The 26778-nt window shown below is 39.5% G+C and overlaps 1 protein-coding gene across 2 annotated transcripts; it reads left to right on the forward strand.

Annotated features, from left to right (window-relative positions):
- The first annotated feature begins 4645 nt into the window (after positions 1–4645).
- Positions 4646–25917, forward strand: CTSS (cathepsin S). Of its 2 annotated transcripts, none has more exons than XM_008695699.2 (8): positions 4646–4774; positions 5662–5788; positions 7606–7728; positions 8797–8946; positions 11258–11485; positions 12438–12603; positions 13938–14040; positions 25462–25917. In XM_008695699.2, the coding sequence occupies exons 1-8, from the start codon at positions 4749–4751 to the stop codon at positions 25559–25561; spliced, it is 1023 nt and encodes a 340-aa protein (XP_008693921.1). In that variant the 5' UTR covers positions 4646–4748; the 3' UTR covers positions 25562–25917. The 2 variants fall into 2 exon arrangements, with proteins under 2 accessions (XP_008693921.1, XP_008693922.1); XM_008695700.2 differs by having other exon boundaries at positions 4668–4774; positions 5665–5788.
- The last annotated feature ends 861 nt before the right edge of the window (positions 25918–26778 follow it).

Raw genomic sequence — 26778 nt, forward strand, 5'->3', positions numbered from 1 at the left:
ACGAACTGGTTTATAACAACAGAATTTATTTCCCACAGTTTTAGAGCCTAAAAAAAAAATTATAGTGTGGGAAATTTTCCAAACATAACAAGATTGTTCAAAAGATGCTAAATGGCCATAAAAGTAAATGAGGACTATATATAGTACTGTTGAGTCATTTCAGGATTTAATTGCCGAAGTGTGGTTTCCGAAATTTTGAGAGTATGACTTATACGAATATAAAATGAACACGTGTCAACATTTTATTCAAGTCATCAATTGATAAGGGATCTTAGTAAGATATTAAAGCCGGTTTAAATAAGAATTAAAGAGACAGCTATTTACGTTCTCTATTCAGTAGCATCTACTAGACACAACTCATTTGCTTTGCTATGTATAGGAATCATCTGCATAGTTATTCATGTTTGGCAGATTATACTTATTTATTTTTCAGAGAGAGGGAGAGAGGAAAGAGAGCACAAGCAGGGGAGAGGCAGACAGGGGGAGAAGTAGGCTCCCTGTTGAGCAGGGAGCCCGATGCAGGACTTGATCCCAGGACCCTGTGATCATGACCCAGGCTGAAAGCAGAAGCTTAACTGACTGAGTCACCCAGGCGTGTTATTAATTTTTTACGACCTAACTCTCCCTACAGAGTTGTAAACTAGCCAGTCAATGTGAAGTCATCGAAGTTGTGCACTCATAAAATCAGACAATCCTGCCTCAAGGTCTACTAGACAGTGTCCAGACTCTTGCCTGTTTCTCAGTACTGAAAAATTGTCTTAGCACAATGTTAAGTGGAGAAAACCAAGGTGGAGAAAAATATGTGTATTATATCACCTTTCACTTAAGAAAGGAGGGATACTAATACATTTGCATGTTTTCTAATTTTTTAAAATGGGAAGATAAACCATAAACTGTTTAACCGGGTGCCTGTTACCAAGGGAGGAAGGGAAGAGTGTGGAGAGGACAGGAGTACAAGCTAGACTTCTCTGAATTTACCTCACGTTGCTGCATTGGCTTTGGATCCACACGTGTTTTACATAATTATAAAACAAAATTACATAAATTTAAAAGGAGTCTCTAAAAATCAGAAGTAAAATGAGGGGCACCTGGGTGGCTCAGTCGGTTAAGCATCTGACTCTTGATTTTGGCTCAGGTCTTCATCTCAGGGTCATGGGATTGAGCCCCACGTTGGGCTCTGCCCTGGGCTTGGAGCCTGCTTAAGGTTCTCTCTCCCTCTCCCACTGACCCTCTCCCCCGTGTGTGCACACACACTCTCTCAAAAAGAGAAAAAATCAGAAGTAAAATGAAACAAGTGAACCTAACGGGGTATACAGGTGGTGGCACAGCCATACAGGGAATCATCGCAGGTGACTTAAAACAAAATGATTGACTTGTTACATCCTGAGCAGAATATGGCCTAAGTGGGGGGAATCTGTCCCCCTATAAAATCTTAAAATTATTCTCAGTAATAATCTTATTGGTGGTAGGCTAGGTATTGTTACTATGGAATATTACGGGATAAATTAAATGAGTATTTATGTTGATATTTCAGAGAACTGAAATTTTCAGCATGTTTGAAAGAGGTACAGATGAAAGACTGGTGAAATTAGGTAAATACTCCATAGCCTTGAATTTGGATTTGAAGTATCAGTGGGAGCTTGGGATTTACTTAATCTATATAATAATTATATATAATATACATGAGAGTTGTATAATATCTGATATACTACTCAATTACATATAAATAAAACTCCCTAGCTCCGTCTACTGAAAGGCTTAGAAACAATGGTCAGTCTGGCTCAGTGACATTCCTGGTGTCTAGATTATGCATTTAAACATCATTTCCACTAAAAGGAACCAGATGCCCTTGGAGAAATGGCTGATTCCAGGTCTAGGGCAGGAATTATTCAAAATAAGCCTACAGTGGCTTGTCATACTAGAAAGAAAAGAACCTATTAAAGAGTATTATTGTCATGCCAAATACTGAGACTCAAGAACTCAGGAGCCAATTTGAGTTAAGTTTCCACTGCCCAAAGATGAGACAATATGAGTACCAATAAAGATAAAACTGTAATGGATCCAAACACCAAAATATGGTTAAATCCATGAATTCATAATGATACAAAAGTAGCCCAATGTTTTGTGATGTATGAATCTGATTTGGGTCTCAATTCAAACAAGCTATTTTTAGAAATGTATTAAGACAGGAGAATGCGAATACTGACATGTTCGATGGGAATAAGCAATTATTGTTTAATTTATTTCAGATGTGATAATTGTATTGTAGTTATATTTGTTTAAGAATATTTATCTTTTAGAGGGGCGCCTGGGTGGCACAGCGGTTAAGCGTCTGCCTTCGGCTCAGGGCGTGATCCCGGCGTTCTGGGATCGAGCCCCACATCAGGCTCCTCCGCTATGAGCCTGCTTCTTCCTCTCCCACTCCCCCTGCTTGTGTTCCCTCTCTCGCTGGCTGTCTCTATCTCTGTCGAATAAATAAATAAAATCTTTTAAAAAATCTTTATCTTTTAGAGATACACAGTGGACTATTTATTATAGGGAATAATCTGATGTCTAAGATTTACTCCAAAATAATCTGGGTACTGTGAGTGTAAATAAACAGCGCTGGTCATATATCGATAACTTGAAGCAGGATAATGGTTTTATGGAGGCTCATTTCACTATTATCCCTATTTGTATATATGTGTAAAATATGTAAAAAAGATTCTTTTAAAGCTAAATGACTACAAGCCTGAAGACGTCTACTACAGAATAGAAGATTCAACATTATGACATTGAATCTTCCCAAGTTTATATACATATGTACATAATTACATATATAGCAATTCAATTATATTCATAGCAATTCAATATAAATATAAATATAGCAATTCAAATAAAGCTCTGACAGAATTTTTCAGAAAACTTGATAAACTGGTTTTAAAAATTCATATGATAGGGCGCCTGGGTAGCGCAGTCGTTAAGCGTCTGCCTTTGACTCAGGGCGTGATCCCGGCGTTCCGGGATCGAGTCCCACATCGGGCTCCTCCGCTGGGAGCCTGCTTCTTCCTCTCCCACTCCCCCTGCTTGTGTCCCTTTCTCGCTGGCTGTCTATCTCTGTCAAATAAATAAATAAAATCTTTAAAAAAAAAAACTTATTAAAAATTCATATGATAAACTTAACATGCACAAAATGCTGAAACAACTTTGAAAAAGAAAAAAATAAGAGTCGCAGGGGTGACTTGTCCTTCTAAACATCAAGAGATATTCAAAGCTGTTTTAATTAAAACTGTGTGGTATTGAAAGAGCAATAGAAAAAAAAACAGATCAGTGAGCTCAGAAACTGACCTGTGTATACATGGGAATTTGGTATACGATAGAGGCTTCCCATCACAACGGGAAAGCAAATAAAGTACGCTCCCTACTAGACACCATAAACAAAAACTAAATTCCAGATGAAATAAAGACCTAAAAGCAATGACTATAAAAAAGAAAAACATAATACTCTAACGCTATGAGAATTAGGTGAGTGTATCTTTTTTACATTGGAATGAAAAGCATTTTCTTAAATGAAACCAAAAAAAGCATATATCATAAGGTAGAGGTGAATTTTTCTACACCAACATTGTAAAATTTCATATAGAAAAAGTTAATATAAGCTAGACACCTGTGGAAGACTGAGAGAAGATATTTTTAGTATATAGTATCTATAAATAAGATATATTAGTATATAGAACTGTCAAAGATTAGTAGCCAGAATATATATATGTGTATATATATATTTGTTTGTTTATGTATTTATATATATTTATATAGATATATATAAAACAACTACAAAACACTAAGAAAATGCAACAACACAATAGAAAAACGAAAACATATGAACAGGCATTTCACAGAAAACTCCAATGGTCCATAATGTGTGAAAAGATACTCAACCTCATTGGTAAGTAGGGATATGCAACCTATAAAAAATGCTAGCTCAGCTTGCCCCCGCTCCACCCAGCTAACCACGCTAGCACTTAGATATACCTAGGCATATTTTCTTTCCATGAATATGCTAACATATATTACTATCAGTAAAGATATTTTGAGGGGCGCCTGGGTGGCTCGGTCGGTTAAGCATCTGCCTTCGGCTTAGGTCATGATCCCAGGGTCCTGGGATCGAACCCCACATTGGGCTCCCTGCTCAGCAGAGAGCCTGCTTCTCCCTCCCGCTCTGTCTCTTCCCTCCGCTTGTTCTCTCTCTCGAACAATAAATAGAATCTTTCAAAAAAAAAAAAAGGTATTTTAAATTGATGAACCAAGGAATAGCTGAGTAAGAACGAGACAACAGTAATCATGGATAGTCACAAGTTTTTGCAGGAAATTCTGGAGGAAACTGGGATTGCAGGAGCTTAATCCTGACCTCTTCATAACTAAATTTTTCCTTCTGAAAGTTGGTGTTTTGAGGTAAAGTGAATTATCAAAATGAAGAAGGAGTAAAAGGTAAACTTGCTCTGCTCCCATTTTGTTGAGTTGTACTGATTGGCTCCACGGGGGGGTCTTTTTCATGGCTTACTGCACCCACTTTGTTTTGGCTCCAAAACCATAAGGGTGAGGGCCAGAGATAGCTGATGTGGTTAGATTTTAAATGAAACTGAAATGAAAGTTCACTTCCTCATTGTGGATGCCTCATGTGACAAGACCCGTATCTTTTTAAAGTCTAAGTGAAGTCTCTTTGCTGCCTTAAAACCTGCGGAGAGGGCTCGCCTGCCGGCTTTCTTAGTATGGGAGCACCTGCCGGTTCTGCCAGGTACGTACCGTCTGGTCTTTTTCTGCTATTTGGTCTTTAAACCCTCCGTTTGTGCCTCTTTAGCTTGCTGGGCCTGCCAGGCTTTAAAAAAGCTTTGGTTTCAGGAAGTAAACGAAAATATTGTGCCGCTCAATTTGCCTCTTGTTTTTTTGACTAAAAAGAATCTATTTTTGAAAAGTTAATGGCTGCTTGCACATCTAAGCCAGAGGCTGAAAACGTAGCTTTCATTGGAATGTAATTTGAAGATTTACATGTCTCAAATTCCAGCTGTTTTGAATTTAAAAGAAACAGAAAAGGAAGTAGAATCCAGTTTGGGGGAAGTAGTCACTGAATTACTGTTTTTTTGTCTTTTTGTATTAAATATAGAGGTGGTGTTTTCAAAAGTACATAAGTGCTTCCTTTGAAATAGGTATTTTGATTATTGGAAGAACTGGATAAAAAGGTAAAATGACTCTGGGATTTGAAAGCAAAACATGAGAATTGTCTTTGAACTATCTCTAAATGTTGTGGACGCTTAAATAGACCAGTTAAGAAGAGCCATGTATTCAAAAATTGTGAAGATAAACTGATTTTTCAAAGGTTTGCCCTCCTTTTGAGGTCCCCTCCCCTACCCAATTCCCCCTACGTTGGATGAAAGTTTGGTGTACCAGGTAGTAGGAAATTTCTGAAAATCACTTTTTAAAGTGCTACTAAGTCTTGGAAGTGGTAGTCCAGTCATTAAACCTACAGTTACTCCCTGTGACAATAAATCCCAGAAAGTTTCCTGTGTAATTCTGATTTGTATTGCCCTTTTGACAGACGTCACCATGCTATTTTTTAATGTAAACACTTGTGCACGATATATGCAGCTAGTAACTATTCTTCTCGTGTTACCTGTCCTCTGCCAGAAGGACATGGCTGGTGTGGGCGCTGCTGGCATGTTCCCACGCGGCGGCGCAGGTAGCCAGAGACCCCACTCTGGATCATCACTGGAGTCTCTGGAAGAAAACCTACGGCAAACAATACAAGGAAAAGGTAGGTGCGATTGTCGCTTGAGCAATTCGCTTTTGCTCAAGGATCCTATGCTTCCCCCCCACACCTCCAAATTATATTCTTACAAGCAAAGATCTCAATAAATGCTTACGCACTCATTTCTTGCCAGATTCTATTCTTGGACCCAGAGATATAGCAGGAAACAAAGCAAAGTTCCTGTTTTTGTGGAGCTCATATTTAGCAGGGGAGATAGGAACTAAGTCAATGAAGAAGCAGATATGTAGTGTGGTAGGTGGTGACAAGTGCAGGAGAGAAAAATAAAGCAAGGCATCGTGGTCTAGCGAGACCTAGGGCCGGAGGGCTCTGGGAGACGGCTGTGAGGGCTTGGGAGTGATTATTCCTGATACATGACGGAAGCACACTCATCAAAGGTGACATGTGAGCCAAGAATTCACAGAAGCCAGGGAGCAAACAAAGTTGTTGGAATGCAGGTTCCAGGTCAAGGGGGATAGAGTACAAGTTTGAGGACGAGAAGACCTATTTCAGTCCCTGGTGTATAGAAGCCCTACAAGATGTGTTTTTTTGACTCAATTCCCCTGATGTACTTTTGTTTTTATTTCAGCGCATACTTATTGATTTTTAAGACCTTAACCAGGGCGCCTGGGTGGCCCAGTTGGTTAAGCATCTGCCTTCAGCTCAGGTCATGATCCTGGGGTCCTGGGATGGAGCCCCATGTTGGGCTCCCTGTTCAGTGGGGAGTCTGCTTCTCCCTCTCCCCTTGCTCCTCCCCCTCTGCTCATTCTCTCTCTGTCAAATAAATAAATAAATAAAATCTTTTTTTTTTTTTAAAGATTTTATTTATTTATTCGACAGAGATAGAGACAGCCAGCGAGAGAGGGAACACAAGCAGGGGGAGTGGGAGAGGAAGAAGCAGGCTCATAGCGGAAGAGCCTGATGTGGGGCTCGATCCCATAAAGCCAGGATCACGCCCTGAGCTGAAGGCAGATGCTTAACCGCTGTGCCACCCAGGCGCCCCTAAATAAATAAAATCTTAAAAAAAAAAAAAGACCTTAATCCTAGTGCTTCAAAAAACTAAGTCCTGTAACTAATATTTCTGAGTTTGGGGATGCCTGGCTGGCTCAGTCAGGAGACTATTAATCACAACTCTTAATCTCAGGGTCGTGAATTCAAGCCCCATGTTGGGTGTGGAGCCTACTTAAAAATATTTCTGAGGGGCAACTGGCTGGCTCAGTCAGTGGAGCATGTAACGCTTGATCTCAGGGTTGTGGGTTCAAGCCTCATGTTGGGTATAGAGATGACTTAAAAATAAAATCTTTAAGATATATAAATACACATACATATATATATTTCTGACTTTGTAAGGAAGAATTATGTATTAATTTATTTGATACATTATTTTTGTACAAAAATGACACTTTTAGTAGGATGTGCACTGAGTTGTTTTCTTAGTAGTGATGAATTTTACCCTCATCCAATCCCCTTTAGAAACAAGCCTCTCATTTCAAGGGTAATTAGAGGAAGATGTTCAGTTAGCACCACTATCTGGTTAAATGAATACTATCTCTCTTTTCAATGATTCCAGTCCCTTGGAAGGAATGAAAATTACTTTTGATTAGTATTCTACCTTTATAATTGATCTCAAAGTTCAAATAATATAATGCTATTGCACATTTAATAACCTGTAGTACAGTGTAACGTGACTTCATATGCATGGAGAAACCAAACCCTTCATTTGACTCACTTTACTGTGATATTTGCTTTACTGCAGTGGTCTGGAACTGAACCTACAATATCTTCAAGATATGCCTGTGACTATGCTCTTCTTCCTTACATTTTAGAATGAGGAAGTAGCCCGGCGTCTTATCTGGGAAAAGAATCTAAAATTTGTGATGCTTCACAATCTGGAACACTCACTGGGAATGCATTCATATGATCTAGGCATGAACCATCTGGGAGACATGGTCAGTAAGTTACAAATAATCCCGCTCTTATCTTTGGGTATGCATGATTTCCATCTCCCCAAAAGCAATTTGAAGGTAAACAGCAAAGGAGTGTGTGTGTGTGTGTGTGTGTGTGTGTGTGTGTGTGTGTGTGCACAAAGTTAGAAAACAGAATTTAAGGACATAATTTGTAGAATCCTTGTTTAGTCCTACTGTGACCACTTCTCTTCATAACTTTTTTAGAGGTATATTTGAAACTCACAGGCTAGTATTGCTTTTGTTTTTTATTAATTCTAGAAGGCACTGCCCAAAAATTACCCACCATCTTTTAGAGTAAGTTACCATACTTATGTACTTCTAAACTGATAATTCAATATGGTCCACCTGCTTTCTTAATGAGGGAGCGTAGGTATTTAATATCACAAATACTCTCACGTTAGTTCTTAAATTTTTTTCTATCCTACAGAACTTTGCTGTTGAGGCCAAAATTAAGAATCATAGTACTTCTTGGAAGAGAACCTGGGGTAGATTAAATTTCTTCTTAAATGTAGGCATCTCCTTTGTAATTCTTTCTCACAAGGAAAACCAGTTCAGTCCACTTTTTAGACAACCCCTGTTTAAAATTCTGCCTTGGGCACCTGGGTGGCGTAGTCGTTGGGCGTCTGCCTTCGGCTCAGGGCGTGATCCCGGCGTTCTGGGATCGAGCCCCACATCAGGCTCCTCCGCTGGGAGCCTGCTTCTTCCTCTCCCACTCCCCCTGCTTGTGTTCTCTCTCTCGCTGGCTGTCTATGTCAAATTAATAAATAAAATCTTTTTAAAAAAAATTCTGCCTTGTTTTAAACCAAAAATCTGCCACCCTATTACTTCTAGTTTTTACCACTTTCTTCTTCTTCTTCTCAATGCCTAATTGGGTGCTAAGACAGAGTGTGAAAGAGACCCAGATGGTTCACCTATCAGATAGTTAGCAGAACCTGTGTTGGTCACAACTACCACTGGTTTTTCTCAGTTGTTAAATAGATCCACAGTTACACTTATTAGAATATTGAAAAGAAGGTCACAAGTGAAAGGATATATCTGTTTATCTTGCAGACCAGTGAAGAAGTGATATCTTTGATGAGTTCCCTGAGAGTTCCCAGCCAATGGCCGAGAAATGTCACTTACAAGTCAAACTCGAATCAGAAATTGCCTGATTCTGTGGACTGGAGAGAGAAGGGGTGTGTTACTCAAGTGAAGTACCAGGTGAGTATTGTCATCCCAAGCTTCTGTACCCCAGGAAGAGCTCCATCTTCTGTCAATACTTAGCTTGGCAGTGGAATCTCCCTAATGTTATTTCTAATGATTTTTGTTATTCTCATCTTCCCAATTAAACTCTAAGGTCCTTGAGGACAATGACCACATATCATACTTTATTTGTATTCTCCATAGTTTAGTCCTTGTTTAGTCCTACTGTGACCACTTTCCTCAACAAATTTTTTAGAGGAATATTTGAAACTTGCAGGCTACTATTGCTTTCGTTTTTTTATTAATTCTAGAAAGCATTGTCTAAAGATTACTCACAACCTTTTAGAGTAAGTGACCATACTTATGTAAATCTAAATTGATAATTAGAATACCAATGGTTAGAGCCACATTAAACAAAACTGTGAACTGAGCAAATATGTTTCTTGAAGACAGATGTTTAGTGTTCATACTATCGATCAACTGCACTGGGTCGTCCACCAAGACAATTGCTTGAGAAACAGTATTGTGTGCGTGAGCGAATATGGATCAGGAGTTTTTCCCTTCATTTCAGGGTTGAAGGAGAGGAAAAACCTAGAGCTAAGAGTGGCCTACAAATTGTACCAGTCAAGTTAACTGATGACTAGGCTTGCATTGTTACGATAAGAAATACACTATGGGGGGGGACGCCTGGGTAGCGCAGTCGTTAAGCGTCTGCCTTTGGCTCAGGGCGTGATCCTCAGCGTTCTGGGATCAAGCCCCGCATCAGGCTCCTCCACTGGGAGCCTACTTCTTCCTCTCCCACTCCCCCTGCTTGTGTTTCCTCTCTCGCTGGCTGTCTCTATGTCAAATAAATAAATAAAATCTTTAGAAAGAAAAAAAGAAATACACCATGGGTTTTATAAATTTGTTCCTATGTTTTTGTATTTCCTTCAGTTCACTTTAAGGGGCGCCTAGGTGGCTCAGTCGGTTAAGCATCTGACTCTTGAGCTCAGCTCAGGTCTTGATCTCAGGGACATGAGTTCAAGCCCCACATTGGGCTCTACACTGGCCATGGAGACTACTTAAAAAAAAAAAAAGCAGCAAAAATCCTAAACTAGTTAGGGATAACTAAGGGTAAAACACATGTATCACCTTAGAGGTCAGGGTAAGGGAGAGGAAGCTGTGTCATGAGCAGCAGCCCCACCTGGTAACCAATGAAGAAAGTAAATATATTTTTTAAAAAGATTTTATTTATTTATTTATTTATTTATTTGAGAGAGAGCACAGTGCAGGAGGGACAGAGGGAGAGGGAGAAGCAGACTCCCCGCTGGGCAGGATGCCTGATGCAGGGCTCGATCCCAGGACCCTGGGATCATGACCTGAGCAGAAGGCAGACGCTTAACTGACTGAGCCACCCAGGTGCCCCAAAAGTAAAAATTAAGAAGTGACTGGTACTGCTAATATCTTATTCTTTTCTTCCTATTTATTTTTCTTGCAATTAGTTTTGTGTTTCTTACTAGAGCTTGTCTAAAATGAAAGTTTGGGGGCGCCTGGCTGGCTCAGTCAGTAGAGCAAGCAACACTCAGTCTCAGGGTCGTGAGTTAAAGCCCCATGTTGGGCATGGAGGGTACTTAAAAAGAATAAATAAATAAAATAAAAGTTTGGGGAGATCCAGCCAAGTACACATTTAGGTGTTAACTATAAATAATCTAATGAGCTCCTTTCCCTGGATGCTTGCATTTTAATGGGCGATTTTGCTTTAACCAAAAGCAAATTCAATTTGCTTCCTTTGGGTTGAGAGCAAGGTGGAAAGAAGGAAGAAGAGAGAGAAAAATAGGGCTCTGGACCTTTCCTAACTAAAGCAGCTTCGTGTTTTCTGTTTGTTTATGCTTCCCTGTAATCTATCCTTGATCAAAAAATTATGAAGCTAAAAATGTTTGAAAAATTTTAACCTTATATTTTGACAGGAGAAAGGGTATTTTAGGTCAAAAGAATCATCCTAGCTCCTCTCAATATCACTGTACTGTAGATGCCCGTCTACCTTACTTTTACGGGTGAAGATAGCTGGGATCTGGTGCATGGTCAGTCGGTACTGTTTCTTAATATATTTGACTACGGCAGTTATGTTCTGAGTTCGGCCATTTGCAAATCTCTATCAATATTAGACCCTGCTCAGAGAACAACCAAGTATTTAGTCTTCCTGTCCCTAAGAAATGAAGAAACTGTAGTGGGGGAGCTGTTCCTATAGCAACCGACAGGGCAGACATGTTGGGAGGTACCCATTTTGTGTTATGGAAGTTCTCCTTCTAGACTCTCTATGATTACCTTTGTGACCTCGTCTCTGTTTTAGGGTGCTTGCGGTGCTTGTTGGGCTTTCAGTGCTGTGGGGGCCCTGGAAGCACAGCTGAAGCTGAAAACAGGAAATCTGGTGTCTCTGAGTGCACAGAACCTGGTAGATTGCTCAACTGAAAAGTATGGGAATAAAGGCTGCAATGGTGGCTTCATGACGGAGGCTTTCCAGTATATTATCGATAACAACGGCATCGATTCAGAAGCTTCCTATCCCTACAAAGCCACGGTGCGTCACAGACAACCTTTTTGTGCTACCCTGGGACCTTATGCCATCCCTTGACTAACGGAACTAAACTCACAACCAAGCCAATCGCTTGAGAAGCAGTGTATGAAAATCCTGATCAGGAACTCTTAAATTCACAAGAGTTCACTTCCTTTTTCAGTAGTTCTCTTAATTCATCAGTGACACAATGTAAAACCGTTCTTTCTGTCCATCTGCCTGGTATTTCAACTTGTTTTTCCTACGGCCTCCCATGCTCAACCACATCATTCTCCTACCTACTAAAAAGCTAAATAATGCTCTCTTCTTCCTCCCCACAAGTTCATGACATGTTTTGTTAGATGAATTAATATATCCATATTACAGAAAATTTAGAAAAGATAAAAAAATACTACTCCAAAACCTCCTACCTTAACCACCATTATTTTGGTTTATTTCTTTCAAGTTCTGTGTCCTACTAAGCATTTAAAAAACCATAGATATATGCACAACAGAAGTGAATTTGTAACCTCTCTTTTCCTCCTAAAATATACACTCTAAGTGTTTTGCAGAGTATATGGTCTTGATAAGCCATCGTTTAGACTGAAGATTGTCTTGCAGGCATTATATCATCAAAAAGATTTTCAAGTTCTGGTACAGAGTCTCTGATCTTCACACAGTCCACCCCACAGTCCACCTGAGAGTCTGAGGGACATGATCCAGCAACTTTTGGATGTAGGAAGGTGTTCGCAATTTAAAACAGTATAATCGTTATGCATTTCCTCTGTTACTGGTGAAACATGGAACTGTTAGGTTTTGGAAGATTTGATTTTTCTTCCTTTAAAAGGAGGAAGGAACCTTAGACATTTGAAAGGCTAAATGAGGAAAGAAAACATATTTGAAATCCAGACTGAGGATGTTGGTGATATAAAGGAAGTCGAAGTGTACTTCGTTCTCTGATTTATACCTTGTTTTGCAGGATGGAAAGTGCAGGTATGACTCAAAAAATCGAGCTGCCACATGTTCAAAGTATACTGAACTTCCCTCTGGCAGTGAAGATGACTTGAAAGAAGCTGTGGCCAATAAAGGACCCGTGTCTGTTGCTATTGATGCGAGACACTCTTCTTTCTTCCTGTACAGAAGTGGTAAAAATTCAGATATGCTCTCTTCTTGTTATATGCTGACCTGCGCCGTAAGAAAGAATATTATCCTTCCCTATCACCCCACCTCTGAATATTCAGGTTAAACAGAATCCTCCATTTCATGTTTAAATTAAATTAAATCCAGTTCTAATTAGTAAAGTAATACTCTTTAAAATTTACTAATACTACATGCCAAGGACTATGATAAATTCTCTCCATGCATTATCTTATTTAATCCTCACAGTAACCCTATTTTACAAATGAACAAGTCTTAGACGCTTAACTTGCCCAGAGTCATACAGTCTGGAGGTGGTCAGCTAGGATCAGAAACCATGCTGCTTTGACTCCAGAGCCCGGGCTCCTAAGCCCTGGAGCCACCGAGTGCCATCGGTGTAGCTCTGCGGTGAACAAGGAGGGCGCCTGCCAGTGCTCGAGCACCGTGCTAAGCCAAGTAAACGGCTATACTGTTTTATTAAAAAAAAAAAAAACAACTCACCCAAAGATCATCTCATCTAGTAAAGGATAAAAATATACGGAATAAACAATTTAGGAATATATACAAAGAAATACAGTATAACTGACTCTAAATAAGTTAAAAATAATTAGGAGGGGCGTCTGGGTGGCTCAGCCGTTAAGCGTCTGCCTTCGGCTCAGGTCATGACCCCAGGGTCCTGGGATCGAACCCCACATCGGGCTCCCTGCTCAGCGGGAAGCCTGCTTCTCCCTCTCCCTCTTCCCTTGTTGTGTTCCCTCTCTTGCTGTCTCTCTCTCTGTCAAATAAATAAATAAATAAATAAATAAATAAATAAATAAATAATCTTTTAAAAAAAATAATAATAATTAGGAAAAGGGGGCTCCTGGGTGGTTCAGTCGGTATCCAACTCTTGATTTCAGCTCAGGTCATGATCTCAGGATAGTGAGATCGAGCCCCGTGTCAGGGTCTACACTCAGCGCAGAGTCTGCTTGGAATTCTCTCTCCCCATCCCACCCCCGGCCCCTCCTCCTGCTTGTGCTCACTCACGCTCTCTCCCTCTCAAATAAATAAATAAATAAAATCTTTTAAAAAAATAATTAGAAAAAGGTAGCCGTTTTCAAAGATTTCTGAGGGAACTGTGATTGAATTGATGCCAAACTCGGCAAGAAAACTGACAAATACAGCATTGATGGCGAAGAATTATGAACTGTACATAGTTTTATGAGAGTATACGTTCCTCAAATTATGACTCAACTTGCTTGCCATGTATACAAAACAGTCCACTAAAAGCAATAGCATTTGCAAATGTCCTTCATTGCCACGTACTGTTCACTCTTCTTCTCCACCTGTATTTTATTCTCAGGCGTCTACTATGACCCATCCTGTACTCAGAATGTGAATCATGGTGTATTAGTGGTTGGCTACGGTAACCTCAATGGGAAAGACTACTGGCTTGTGAAAAACAGGTAAAATATTTGCACTTTAGTGTATATTTAATTAAAATAAGGAATTCGATGGAGCTTCAACAAATGCTTTCCTGGGATGATGATGATGATGATGATAATGACAGTGATAAACATTTATAGCTTCTTATTAAGTGACATTCTAAATTAATTACTCAGTGCCCCCATTTCTTCACTTCCTACTCTGGCTTCAGCAGTGTGTTTTCATGATTTATCTTCTAGAATACTTTTCTGATCATTCCTTCTCAGTCTCCTTTATAAATATCTATTCCTCTGCTTAGCCCCCACATGTTGGTCTTTCCTCCAGGGCTCCATCCTTTGCCCATTACTCTTCTTAACCTACATTTTCTTATGATTTTAGTTATAACTTATATGCTAGTAGCTTCCAGAGCTCAAGCTCTAGCTCTAATCTCTGCTCTGAAATTCGGGCTTATTTATCTGGACATAGCGCCTTCCATGTATCTTAATTTCTCCGAACTCAATATGTCCAAGAAATTCAGTACCCTCTCTACCATTTTGTCCCCCCACCCAATTAGATACTATGGATTTATTGTAGGCCCCTCCCGATCTAATCAAGCAACAAGTCGATCTAATTTTCCACACGTCTGTCCTTGCTTCTGTCCCCTCTCCATTTATTCCGTTACTGTATTGGTTCAGACATCTCTTGCCTGGACTAGTCTTCAAACTGATCTCCTTTACTCTCAGATCCATCTTTACTGCTTCCAAACTGGTGTGTCTCAAATATGACAAACTGGGCTGACAGCTCTTCTACAGAGTACCATCTGGTATAAAATTAATGTTCCCTAGCGGAGAAGACAAGTCATCTATGTTGTGGTGTCTCTCTGCCTTGCCAGGCTCAGTTGCTGGCACTTGTCTTACACATTTCATTCCAGGTACCTTGAACTATACAGAGTTCCCGTACACACCACTTTATCTTTAATACCTTCATATCTTGGTTATGCTGTTCCCTCTGCTGGGAACATTCATTCTTTCTCCTCACTTGATTTATTTCTCCTTTTCCTTCAAAACCAGCTAAGGCATACCAGGAATTCCCCTCTAAATCCTTGGGCTGGGTAAAATGTCTTTTTTTCTATGCTCCCAAAATGTCTGATGCATACTGGAATATTTTATACATTATATTTAAATTATATGTTTTCCTGTCTATCGCTCTAATATTCTGTATGCACCTTTGGGGTAAAGGTCTGTATTGTCCTTGTATCCTTAGCACAACACACGGCACGCGCAGAAGATGGTAGTATTTGTATGGTCTGTTGGGAAAGTAGTTGCGGAAAATAACATCTTGGTTCGCTTGTAACCTGTTCACACCACTGATCAGCTTGGGCCTGGACCAGTGATAATGTTTTTATGTGAAGCAACTTTTTCACTGACATCTTTTTTCTTGTTGACTTCCTATAGTGTATTCTAACTTCCCTTCTCTATTGAAACTGCTCTTCTTGAAGACCATTTAAATCTTTTAGTGTTTATTTTTTTTTCTTTTTTTTTTTTTTAAGATTTTATTTATTTATTCGACAGGATAGAGACAGCCAGCGAGAGAGGGAACACAAGCAGGGGGAGTGGGAGAGGAAGAAGCAGGCTCACAGCAGAGGAGCCTGATGTGGGGCTCAATCCCACAACGCCAGGATCACGCCCTGAGCCGAAGGCAGACGCTTAACCGCTGTGCCACCCAGGTGCCCCTAAATCTTTTAGTGTTTAAATTCAAAACCCCTCCTCAGCACGTATTCATTCACTGGGCATTTACCAGGCGTCTGTAATGTGATGGGCATTATCTAGGCCCTGGAAATACAAAAATTAATGAGAACTCATCCTGTCCTAAAAGGGCTCACATAATAGTCCGGTGGGGACTCAAACAATAAAATACAGCACGTCAGGGTATAATGATATGTGTCTCGATGGCTATGGGGCCATAGATGAGGGGATGCCTAACTGCCTGAAAGTTCCACAGAGAAGGCACTACTTACTTGCATTAAGTTTTCAGATGAGTGGAATTGCTCATGTGTTAGAGGAGGAAAATAAGTGGCCCAATCACCTAAAAAAGGATATGCAATGGCACAGAAATGTGAAAGATTTCTCGGCTTTACAAACTCTCTGCTGCATTGATTTCTTTGGCGTCTACAGCATGAGACATAACACCATCCTGCCTCGTTCTGCTGTGTCAGACGTAGCTTCATTTCCTGTTTTCTTCCACCTGTCCCTTACGCTCTAGCTTTACCAAAGCAAAGTCATCGGCAACTCGAGTTTCAGCTCTTACCATTATGTGGATGGTAGCCAATTCACAATCTCTAGAAAACAACCTCTCTACTAAGCAACAGACTTCCATGTCCAACTTCCAACTTGACAGCTTTGCTAAAAAATCCAAATTTCCGGGGCACCTGAGTGGCTCGGTCGGTTAAGCAACAGACTCTTGGTTTCAGCTCAGGTTGTGGTCTCAGGGGTTATGAGATCGAGCCTCAGGCCCCCAGCTGCCCCTCCTCCGCACTCAGTAGGGAATCTGCTTGAAGATTCTCTCCCTCAGCCCCTCCCATCACGCACACGCGTGCTCTCGCTCAAATAAATAGATAAATAAATAAATCTTTTGAAATTTCCGGGCACCTGGGTGGCTCAGTTGGTTAAGCATCTCCCTTCAGCTTGGGTCATGATCCCGGGGTCCTGGGATCGAGTCCCATGCCAGGCTCCCTGCTCAGCTGGGACTCTGCATCTCCCTCTCCCTCTGCCCTTCCCCGCTTGTGTTCTCTCGCGCGCGCACTCACTCTTTCTCTCAAATAAATAAATAAAATCTTTACAAAAAATCCGAATTTCCCACCTGCCTACCCTACTGCTATTCACAACACACACACACATACACACATTCTCTCTCTCTCAACATGTCTAAATTCAAATTCCCTCTCTCCTTCCATCTAAACTCCCCTTCCATCCTCCGTCCCTGAAAAGTATTTTGGAATAAGCCCAAGGGGAAATAATTCCCTGTTTTGAGTAATGCATCACAATCTTCAGGTTATCAAAGCCTTGGTATCATCTTGGACTCTCCTTTCTCTCCTTCAACACACATAGCCCTGTCCATTCAGCCTCTGAATCGTATCTCATATTTCTTTCTATTCCTGCTCTAATTCAGATTCCATTCTCACCCAGCTAGGGAAGTATCTTCTTAAAATATAGATCATGCAAACCCGTGGTCAAACATTCTTAATAGTTTATCATTGTCACCATAATGATGCTCTACATTAAACGAAGTCCTAGCCAGGCGTTCAAGATTCTCCATTATCTAGTTTCCAACATACCTTTCTAGACTTTTCCTCCCCTATGTTCTCATGCACCCATACTTACACTCTGGCCACAGTGAACTACTTACTCATCATTCCCTAAGTGTATAGATACTTAGCTATTTCTATTTTTTTGCTTGTGCTGTTTCATCTTTCTGAAATGCCATTAAAGCCCATTGCTGCCTACAGAAATCCCACCTGTCTATGGTGAAACGGGCACTCTCATACATTCCAGTGGAAGATTAAATTGTTACAATCCTTCTTGAAAGCAATTCGATAATATGAATCAAAACCATTTTAAATGTTCACATTCTTTGTCCAATTTTTCCTCATTTCTTAGAATCTATATGAAGAAAATAATCCTAAATATGGGGAAAGCTTCATACCCAATTTATGTAAATTGTAGCATTCATTCTTCTTCTTTAATAGTGAAAGCCAGTAAACAACTGAAAATACCTAATAATAGGGACAATATTAAACTATTACACAACCAAGACCATGTATTAGAAATTATATTTACTCAGACTATTATTAATAACCCTATAAAATACTTGGAATATGTTTTTAAATGGAGAATACATATAAACATAAAATGTACATATAATATAAGTGTTAAGTTTAAAATAGTATGCCTAATTTCTCTGATTTATGTTATACTAAAGGTCCAGGAGGAATTATACCAAATGTTAATAATGGTTATCTTTGTCTACCTTTATGTACTTTCAAAAGTCTTTAACAAGTACCTTATTACTTTTAAAATGAAAAAAAAAAAAAAACCCTCACTAAAAATCCTATTCATTCTTCAAAACCTACTTCACATGCTATCTCCTCCATACCCCATTAATTTACTCAGAATTGTTTCTCTAACTTCAAAGCTTTAGAAATGCTTTAGGGGGCGCCTGGGTGGCACGGTGGTTAAGCATCTGCCTTTGGCTCAGGGCGTCATCCCGGCATTATGGGATCGAGCCCCACATCAGGCTCTTCCGCTATGAGCCTGCTTCTTCCTCTCCCACTCCCCCTGCTTGTGTTCCCTCTCTCGCTGGCTGTCTCTATCTCTGTCAAATAAATAAATAAAATCTTTAAAAAAAAAAAAAGAAAGAAATGCTTTAGAAATCCTAGCTATTTCTGCAAAGTATGCTCCATTACTAGAATGTCAACTTCTTAAAGGTAGAATAGTCTCTTACTTGTTTTTGCATCTTCATTCATACCTTGATTCAACGAACATATACTGAGTACCAATCAAATGACAGAGTGCCAAGCAGATTTGGCAATGAAAAATACAGCCTTTCTATCGTCCTTCAAATTACTCATCGCCTAACAGTATGTGCACGTACTGACCATTGCAAGAGAATGTGGTAAACACTAAGATCAAGGGTAGAAGCACAGAAGAGTACTTGGCCTAGCCTGGAAAGTCAGGGAAGGCCTTTTAGCTAGGTTATTTGATGGATTCTTAAAAGACAAGAAGGAATTTGCCACATGAAAAAGAACACTCAGAGCAGAGGAAGCGAAATGTGCAAAAGCGCAGGGTGAAAAAAATACGTGAGTTAAGGGAACTGCGTGTTCTTTTATAAAGGCTGTAGTATAAAGTGACCGTTAGAGAAGTGAGATCAAAAGGGACCAAATTATGAGAGACCACAGCGATCGCTGGCACTGGGTACTAACCAGGAGAGACTGCACAGGGACGTGAATTCCAGACTCCACAGGAAGTGGACTCAAACGAAATCCTCTTAGGTCATCAGATCTGTCTTAGTGAGCTCTTCAAAGGTTATATGTCATTTTCAATGCTACCAAGTTAACCTCAAGGAAAAGAATGTGAATCTTCTGTTTGGCTTCTTTCCCATCTTCCTTTTGTTTATACTTAATCTTTCTGGTAGGTGTATAACATTGATCCATGTCCCTGAATCTTTCTCCTCTTTCTGGACATAGGTATTTAGCTTCTTTATATAATACACTATAGTACAGTGAGAAAAGCAGTAACTTTGAAGCCAGGCAGATCTTCGATAGGAGACTAGTTCCCTTGGGGCACCTGGGTGGCACAGCGGGTTAAGCCTCTGACTCTTGGTTTCAGCTCTGGTCATGATCTCAGGGTCATGCAATCGAGCCCTACATCAGGCTCCATGCTCGGGGGGGGGGGGGGTCTGCTTGCGATTCTTTCCTTCTCCCTCTCCCTCCCCCTCTGCCCCCCCCCCTGCGTGCATGCACTCTCACTTGCTCTCTCTCTCAAATAAATAAAATCTTTAAATGTTCATTGATAAATAAATGGATAAGGAACATGGGGTATATACATACAAGAGAATATTACTCAGCTGTAGAAAAGGAATGAAATCTTGTCATTTGTGACAACATGTATGAACCTAGCATAATGCTAAGTGAAATAAGTTAGATAAACAAATACTGTATGATTTCACTTATATGTAGAATCTAAAAAATAAAACAAAACAGAAACTGACTCCTGGAAACAGGAAACAAACTGTTGGTTACCAGAAGGGGAAGGGTTTGGGTGGATGGGAAAAATAGGTAAAGGGGATTAAGAGGTACAAACTTCCAGTTATAAAATAAATAGGTCATGGGGGTGCAATGTACAGTACAGAGAATATAGTCAGTAATATGTTAATAACTTTGCATGGTGACAGGTGGTAACTAGACATGAGGATCATCTGTAATGTATAAAAATAACAAATCACTGTGAAATCACACTTGAAACTAATGGGATATTGTATGTCAATTATGTTTTTTTTTTAAAGGGAGGAGTTTAATCTAATCTACAGATCAATGAGTAATGGAGGCCCAAAGTTATTGGGCATAGAATAATTTTAGCCTGGGGAAAAAATTTAAGGCATTAACCATTCATAAGCTCACGAGAACCTTAAATACACACACACACACACACACACACACTCCCCCAAAACTAAGAAAGCACCCAGAACACCTTTAAGCAATATCTGATGAACTCTGTAAGATAAATAGTTGCAAAATAGATGGGCCTCTAGGTAATGAAGTAAGTGGATGCAGTTGATGGATGGAAGACTGGAATGCCTCCTTTTCATCATAAACGGATTAAGTTAGTATAATACAAGTTGGAAAAAAGAACAGATTCCATTTTCCCTCACTGAAAGCTACTGTCTGATCTTTCAAGAGATGAACTCTTAGAGTTAATGTTCTACATTAAACTCATACGTACCACCTCCTCTCCATGGAATCAAAGGCTGGAAAAGAGTTAAAAAAGGAAAAAGTTATAATCTAACGATTTTTCTTAGAGATTTCTCTGCAAAGAGATTAAGAATGTGCATATCGGTTTATAACTCAAATAGGGTATTTATTCCCACTGCCCCACTGAAATCACTCTTGTGAAGATCAGCCTTCACCTCCATCTTGCCTCATTAAATAGCTTTCAGGCCTCATCTTCCTGCACTCTTAACGTTTGATGTATGGTTATTCTCTACTTTCTGAAACACTTTATTTGACTTTCAGGGGACCATACGCCCCTGGGTTTCATCCTCTTTTACCTCTCAGTCTCCTCAGTTCTGTCGTTCCTCTTATTCTTCCTCACTTTTAAATATTATAATGCCCCAGGCCTCAATTTCTCTCTCTCTTTATACTTTTTTTTTAAAGATTTTATTTATTTATTTGACAGAGGGAGACAGCAAGAGAGGGAACACAAGCAAAGGGAGTGGGAGAGGGAGAAGCAGGCTTCCCACCGAGCAGGGAGCCCGATGCGGGGCTCGATCTCAGGACCCTGGGATCATGACCTGAGCCGAAGGCAGATGCTTAACCGACTGAGCCACCCAGGCGCCCCTCTCTTTATACTCTTTTGATGATCTCATTTAGTGTCACGGTTTTAAACAACAAGCAGCTGATGACTCTCAACTTTGTACCTTCAGCCCTAACCTCTTTTCTGAGCTCCAGACTCCACGTCCAAAAGCCTACTATTTGACCTCTCCACCTGCGTATCTGTAAGCTTCTTTAACTTAACACGTCCAAAACAGAACTCTTGATTCCCTGCCACTGCTCCAATTTTTCCCATCTCAGTATACGCCAACAACATTTACCCCAGGTCAGAACCTTGGAACCATCCTTTCTTTCTTCATTTGATACCTTACTCCTAAACCATCAGCAAATTCTGTCATTTCTATCATCATTAAATTTTCCCAAATATTACCATTTCTGAATATCTCTACCGTTACCACTCTAGTTCAAGTCACCGTCCGTCTCTAGGTCTACTGATACTCTCCTAACTAGTAGTCACTTCTCCTCTTATTTGTTTATGGTCAACCCTCTACATAATAGCCAGGATGATCTTTCCAAAGCATAAAGCAGATTATGTTGCTCTCCTGTCCCAAATGCTCTAATGGCTTTCTTTCACACTCAGAATAAAATCCGTGACCCATAAAACCATGACAATTTCTGGCCTCAGCCTGTCTCTCCAGCATTTCCCACTACATTCCCCTGTCTCACTCAGCTCCAAGAGCGCTAGCTTTTTTTCCGTCTCTTTTCTCAAGGTACACTTGCTACGTCCACACATCAAGTTTATTCCGAGCTTTTTCCTGATCTCTGCATCATTTGCATCTTCGCTGACTATCGTTGCTCAAATATTTCCTCAGAGAACACTCCCTGACTACTCCTGCTAAAATGTAGCCCTGGTTCCCAACATTCCGTATCCCTTTACTCTGCTTTATTTTTCTTTATAGTACTTATATTTTATCATATTATTTGTTTGTTTGTTGTATGTTTCCTATGTAGGCTTTGAAAAGACTCTGTCTATCTGGTTTACCTCCATAATCCTAATGCCTAGAATGGTATCTGGCACAGCCCAGGAAACTCAGAACTGCAGTTTATTACAAGGAAGCTGGCGTACATTCTAGAAAGAATGTCTAACAAGTCAGTAGTCTACAATATGCAGGGAGAAGGTAGGATGACCAACCATCTCACCATGTCAAAGACTAATGGGTTTCCCAGGCCAGGACTTTTTTTTTAAACCAGAATAGTCCCTGGCAACTGGACTGTTGGTTACCCCAAGAAAAAGGCTGTATTTTTTTTAAAGGAGATGGACTCTACTTGAGTCCAATCAAATGGACTCATATGTGGATAATAACAGACATAGCCATCTCTACTTACTGAGTATTTACTACCCAGAGACACTGTGCAAGTACTTTACATACATTTTCTCACTTAATTTTTAAGGTAATCTATGAGATAAGCATTTTATCTCCATAATACAGAATAGGAAACTCCTGATACTGACAGAGTTAAGAAAGTTTAAATGAAGGGCTATAGAGCCAATAAAAATAAACAACTTGGTAAGGACCGAAATGAACATTTGGAGCTGACCTTGCACAGCTCTGAAGGAAAGAACTTGTCCTCAGATTTATTTAGCTTGAGATTTTTAATCAGTTTTATTCTTTAAGGGAAGGTTAGCAAGACTCAGTCAAAAAGAGGTCTGGGATTTCTACAAAGTTTGGGACAGTTGATCTTGGTCTATGAAGCTGGGAAGGGTAAGATATCCAGATTCTGAATAGGACCTCACTGACTGAGTTCATACTGCTAGTAATTACAACTCAATGCAACTTTCATTACCAGAACTTAGGTCCAAACTCAGTTTGTCTAAAATTTTTTTACCTATTTTTTTTAGGCAGTGAAATAATTACAAAGCAAGATATCGTAAGATATCAATTATATAAGGTCCTGGATGTTCTGGTCTAATTTCATCCCTCATGCTACCTCACAGGAATAATGTAGGGTTAGGCATAGTATAAATGTTAGAGTAGGCTTTGGAGTAAAGCAATCCTAGATTTGTGCCCTGGCTTCATAATTAACCAACTGAGCAAGCCCTTTTACCACTTTGACCATTTTCCTCTTCAGTACAAGGAAGATACTACCCACCTCCCAGGGTGATGATTAAGTGAGGTACTATAAGTTACGGGGCTTAGCACAGAGCTAAGTGCTCAGTGAATGATGGCTGTTAATATTAATAATAGCCTCACCAGGATTTATCACTGCTTTTGAAAACTAAATGAATACTGCATCCATCGATAAGAGGTGACAGTGGAGTTTGGATTTTATTCTAAAGGATTTTAAGCAGCGAAGTGGCAATAAGTGAAAAGAAACAATCAAGAAGCCCATGAAAGAGTTTAACAAGGAGTGAACAGAGAGAGAAGGGAAAAATCAGACATGTGTTATCTTAAGGCCAGGAGAGAAGTGAGGACAACCTTGTTAAATAATACAAGAGAGAAAAATAAGACCCATAAAGTGTCCGCTGAATGGCTGATACAGAGAACATTTAAGCCTGTTACAGCACAGCCATTTTAAATGATGCCATTTGTCTGCTGGCGACGGAGCAAGATTTCTTAGTTTGTCCACTGCACGCAAAGACACAACCAACCTTTCCTTTGAGTCCTGAGCAAAACTTTGCAACGGTTTCCCTTTGCCTGTGGAATTAAAACGACAGGCTCCTTTGCCTGTTGTTCTAAGCTCTTCACAACATAGCCTCAAATCAACTTTCTACCCTCTTTGTCCCCTACTACCTTAAAGACATCCAATTTTCCTTTCAACTAAATGCTGCTCTCCAAATACAAGCACAGTAAGGCATTTTCTCAAATTCACACTTTTATTTGTATCCTAGTTATAGCACCTAATGAATTTACTTCATATTATAATTATTTGTGTATCTACAATTACAAAATCTCAGAATCATAAAAACACTTAAGAAAATATTTCTCTTACAAAAATCTTATCAGTTTTTTCACTAGTCTGTGGCAAATTGAGAAAAAGGAATGTTTTGGTGTATCCTTCATAAATATATAAATTTAGTTGGCTCAAAGGACTATCCTTAAAGACTGTGTCCTCTTAAGCTTTGTTTTGGTGTTGAAACATCCTTTCTTTTACAATATGATGGTGATATAAACAGCATGTTTTGTGGGGGGGGTTATGTCCATACTTGATAATTTAAAAATTGGTAACTTTGGGGTGCCTGGGTGGCTCAGTCAACTAAGCGTCCAACTCTTGATTTTGGCTCAGGTCACAATCTCAGGGTCATGGGATCGAGTTCTGAACTGGGCTCCACGCTCAGTGCCGAGTCTGCTTGAGATTCTCTTTCCCTCTCCTCCTGCCCCTGCCCCTCTCCCTGCTCACTCGCTCTCTCTCTCTCTTTCTAAAAATCAATCAATAAATAAAATCTTTGGGGCGCCTGGGTGGCACCACGGTTAAGCGTCTGCCTTCGGCTCAGGGCGTGATCCTGGCGTTATGGGATCGAGCCCCACATCAGGCTCCTCCGCTAGGAGCCTGCTTCTTCCTCTCCCACTCCCCCTGCTTGTGTTCCCTTTCTCGCTGGCTGTCTCTATCTCTGTCGAATAAATAAATAAAATCTTTAAAAAAAAAAAATAAAAAATAAAAAAAAATAAAATCTTTAAAATGCCTATAAAATACTGGTAACTACACAAATTTGCAAATTTTTTTAATTCTCAAAGTTCATGAAATCAAAAAGCAAGAACCCTTACCTGACCCACGAATTCCCTCTGAAACGTCTCTAACAAGTTATGCAAACGTCTCCTTGAACACTTCCAGAGCCAGTGAGCTCACCTCCTCCTAAGATAGTGTATTCCATTTTTCCACAGCTTTTCCTGTGAGAAAGTCTTACCTCAGCTCCACTTCTAAATCAAAGAGCTCTTTGAGAGCTGCACTTCTTATTGCTTACTTTGGAATGCCATACCTTATGCCTTTTTCATAGTAGCCACTCAAAAATATTTCTTAATTGACATTCTCTAAAGGAATCTAAGTTTCATAGAAAATTATAACCTATGATCCTGTTATGCAAAAACATTTAGTGATGGGGCCTTAGAAAGGACAATAACACACTTTCCCTGCAGGAGGCATGTTTACAAAGTAGGAGGATTAAAGATTTGGGATGGAATTTATACTGTTTTCCTTAGGTATTAAGTCTATTCATCAATATAGCACTAAAGCCTTCCAAAATATCCTTTGAAAATTGCCTAAAAGCCCTGGAGAAATTATTATATTATTTTGTTCTAATTTTGTTTTATAGCTTTTCATATATAATCACTTTAGGAGAAAAACAATCTAGGAGATAAAAAGTTGATAATGTGATTTGATTATATTCATTTGTAATTTTGTGTTATTTCTTTTTCTAAAGCTGGGGCCTCAACTTTGGTGACCAAGGATATATTCGGATGGCAAGAAACAGTGGAAATCACTGTGGAATTGCTAGTTATCCCTCTTACCCAGAAATCTAGAGGGTCTCTTCATTTTATAATAAGTCCAAAGACATGAAACACTTTCTCTTAACTTAATTTTACCTGCTGTAACCTGTAGAAATAAGTATGTCATGACCAATGTATATTCACTGTACTAATAGAATATGTAGTTTGACTCTTCTATTTTTTTAGCTTTGCAGATATTGGAAAAATTTTGCACATAAATTAATGATGCACTATAGACATAGCTGTATGAGAATTGGCCAACCTAAGAAATCTGTCATGTTTATTTTGTCACTGTCTTATTTTACATACTTTGTCTTTTTAAGTTCCCTGATATCCTTTTGTAAAATGATGTCATATAAATGCTTAATAAATATCTCTTTTCAACTTTGTATCATTACCACATACAATTATTTTCTTATCCTTAGGTAACTATTACAATCTCTCATGAAGATGAAAATTATAGTATGCTGGTGAAGGGCTTTGGCAAATTTAATGGAGGAAACTACTAGGTTATTAATGTCCTGAGGGCTCAGATTATATCTTTGCACATTAAAGGATTTGATAATTTTTTTTAAGGTAGGCAAATTCTTAAGACGCAATCTGTTTTCAAGCACTTTGGAAGAATCATTTTAATGGTCAACAATTAATATACTAATTCAAACTCTTTTTACCTAGTCATTAACAATTTGGTCAGAACCTTTTGGGGGCAAATAATTAGCTCGAACTGAATAAAAAAAAACAAACCGTATCTCTTAAAATATTCCATTACTGGGGCATCTGGGTGGCTCAGTCAATAAACGCTAGGCGTGGAGCCCACTTAAAAAAAAATTCCATTAATGATATTTTTATCCAAGTCAGATTGAGCTTTATCCCAACTACTCTAGAAGAGTAGATTCTGAAGACACAGCAAGGACTTTAAATTTTGGGGCGCATGGGCGGCTCAGTGGGCTACATGACCAACTGTTGATTTCAGATCGGGTCATGATCTCAGGGTTGTGAGTGGAGTCCCGCAACAGGCTCTGTGCTGGTTACGGAGCCTGCTTGAGATTNNNNCTCTTTCCCTCTCTCTCCGTCCCTCCCCCTCTAAAAAAATAAATACACAAATTTTAATCAGTTCATGCCTATGACATGAAAAATGTGTGGGATGATGTAATAAGTTGATACTAAAATGAACTTAAACTAATTTCACTATCTTTGGTTCCCTCTCCGTTAAGAACATTTTATTTTCTTAAAGGTATTTATTTATCTAT

This window comes from Ursus maritimus, unplaced genomic scaffold (genome assembly GCF_017311325.1).
Source record: "Ursus maritimus isolate PB19 unplaced genomic scaffold, ASM1731132v1 scaffold_12, whole genome shotgun sequence".
Lineage (NCBI taxonomy): Eukaryota > Metazoa > Chordata > Mammalia > Carnivora > Ursidae > Ursus > Ursus maritimus.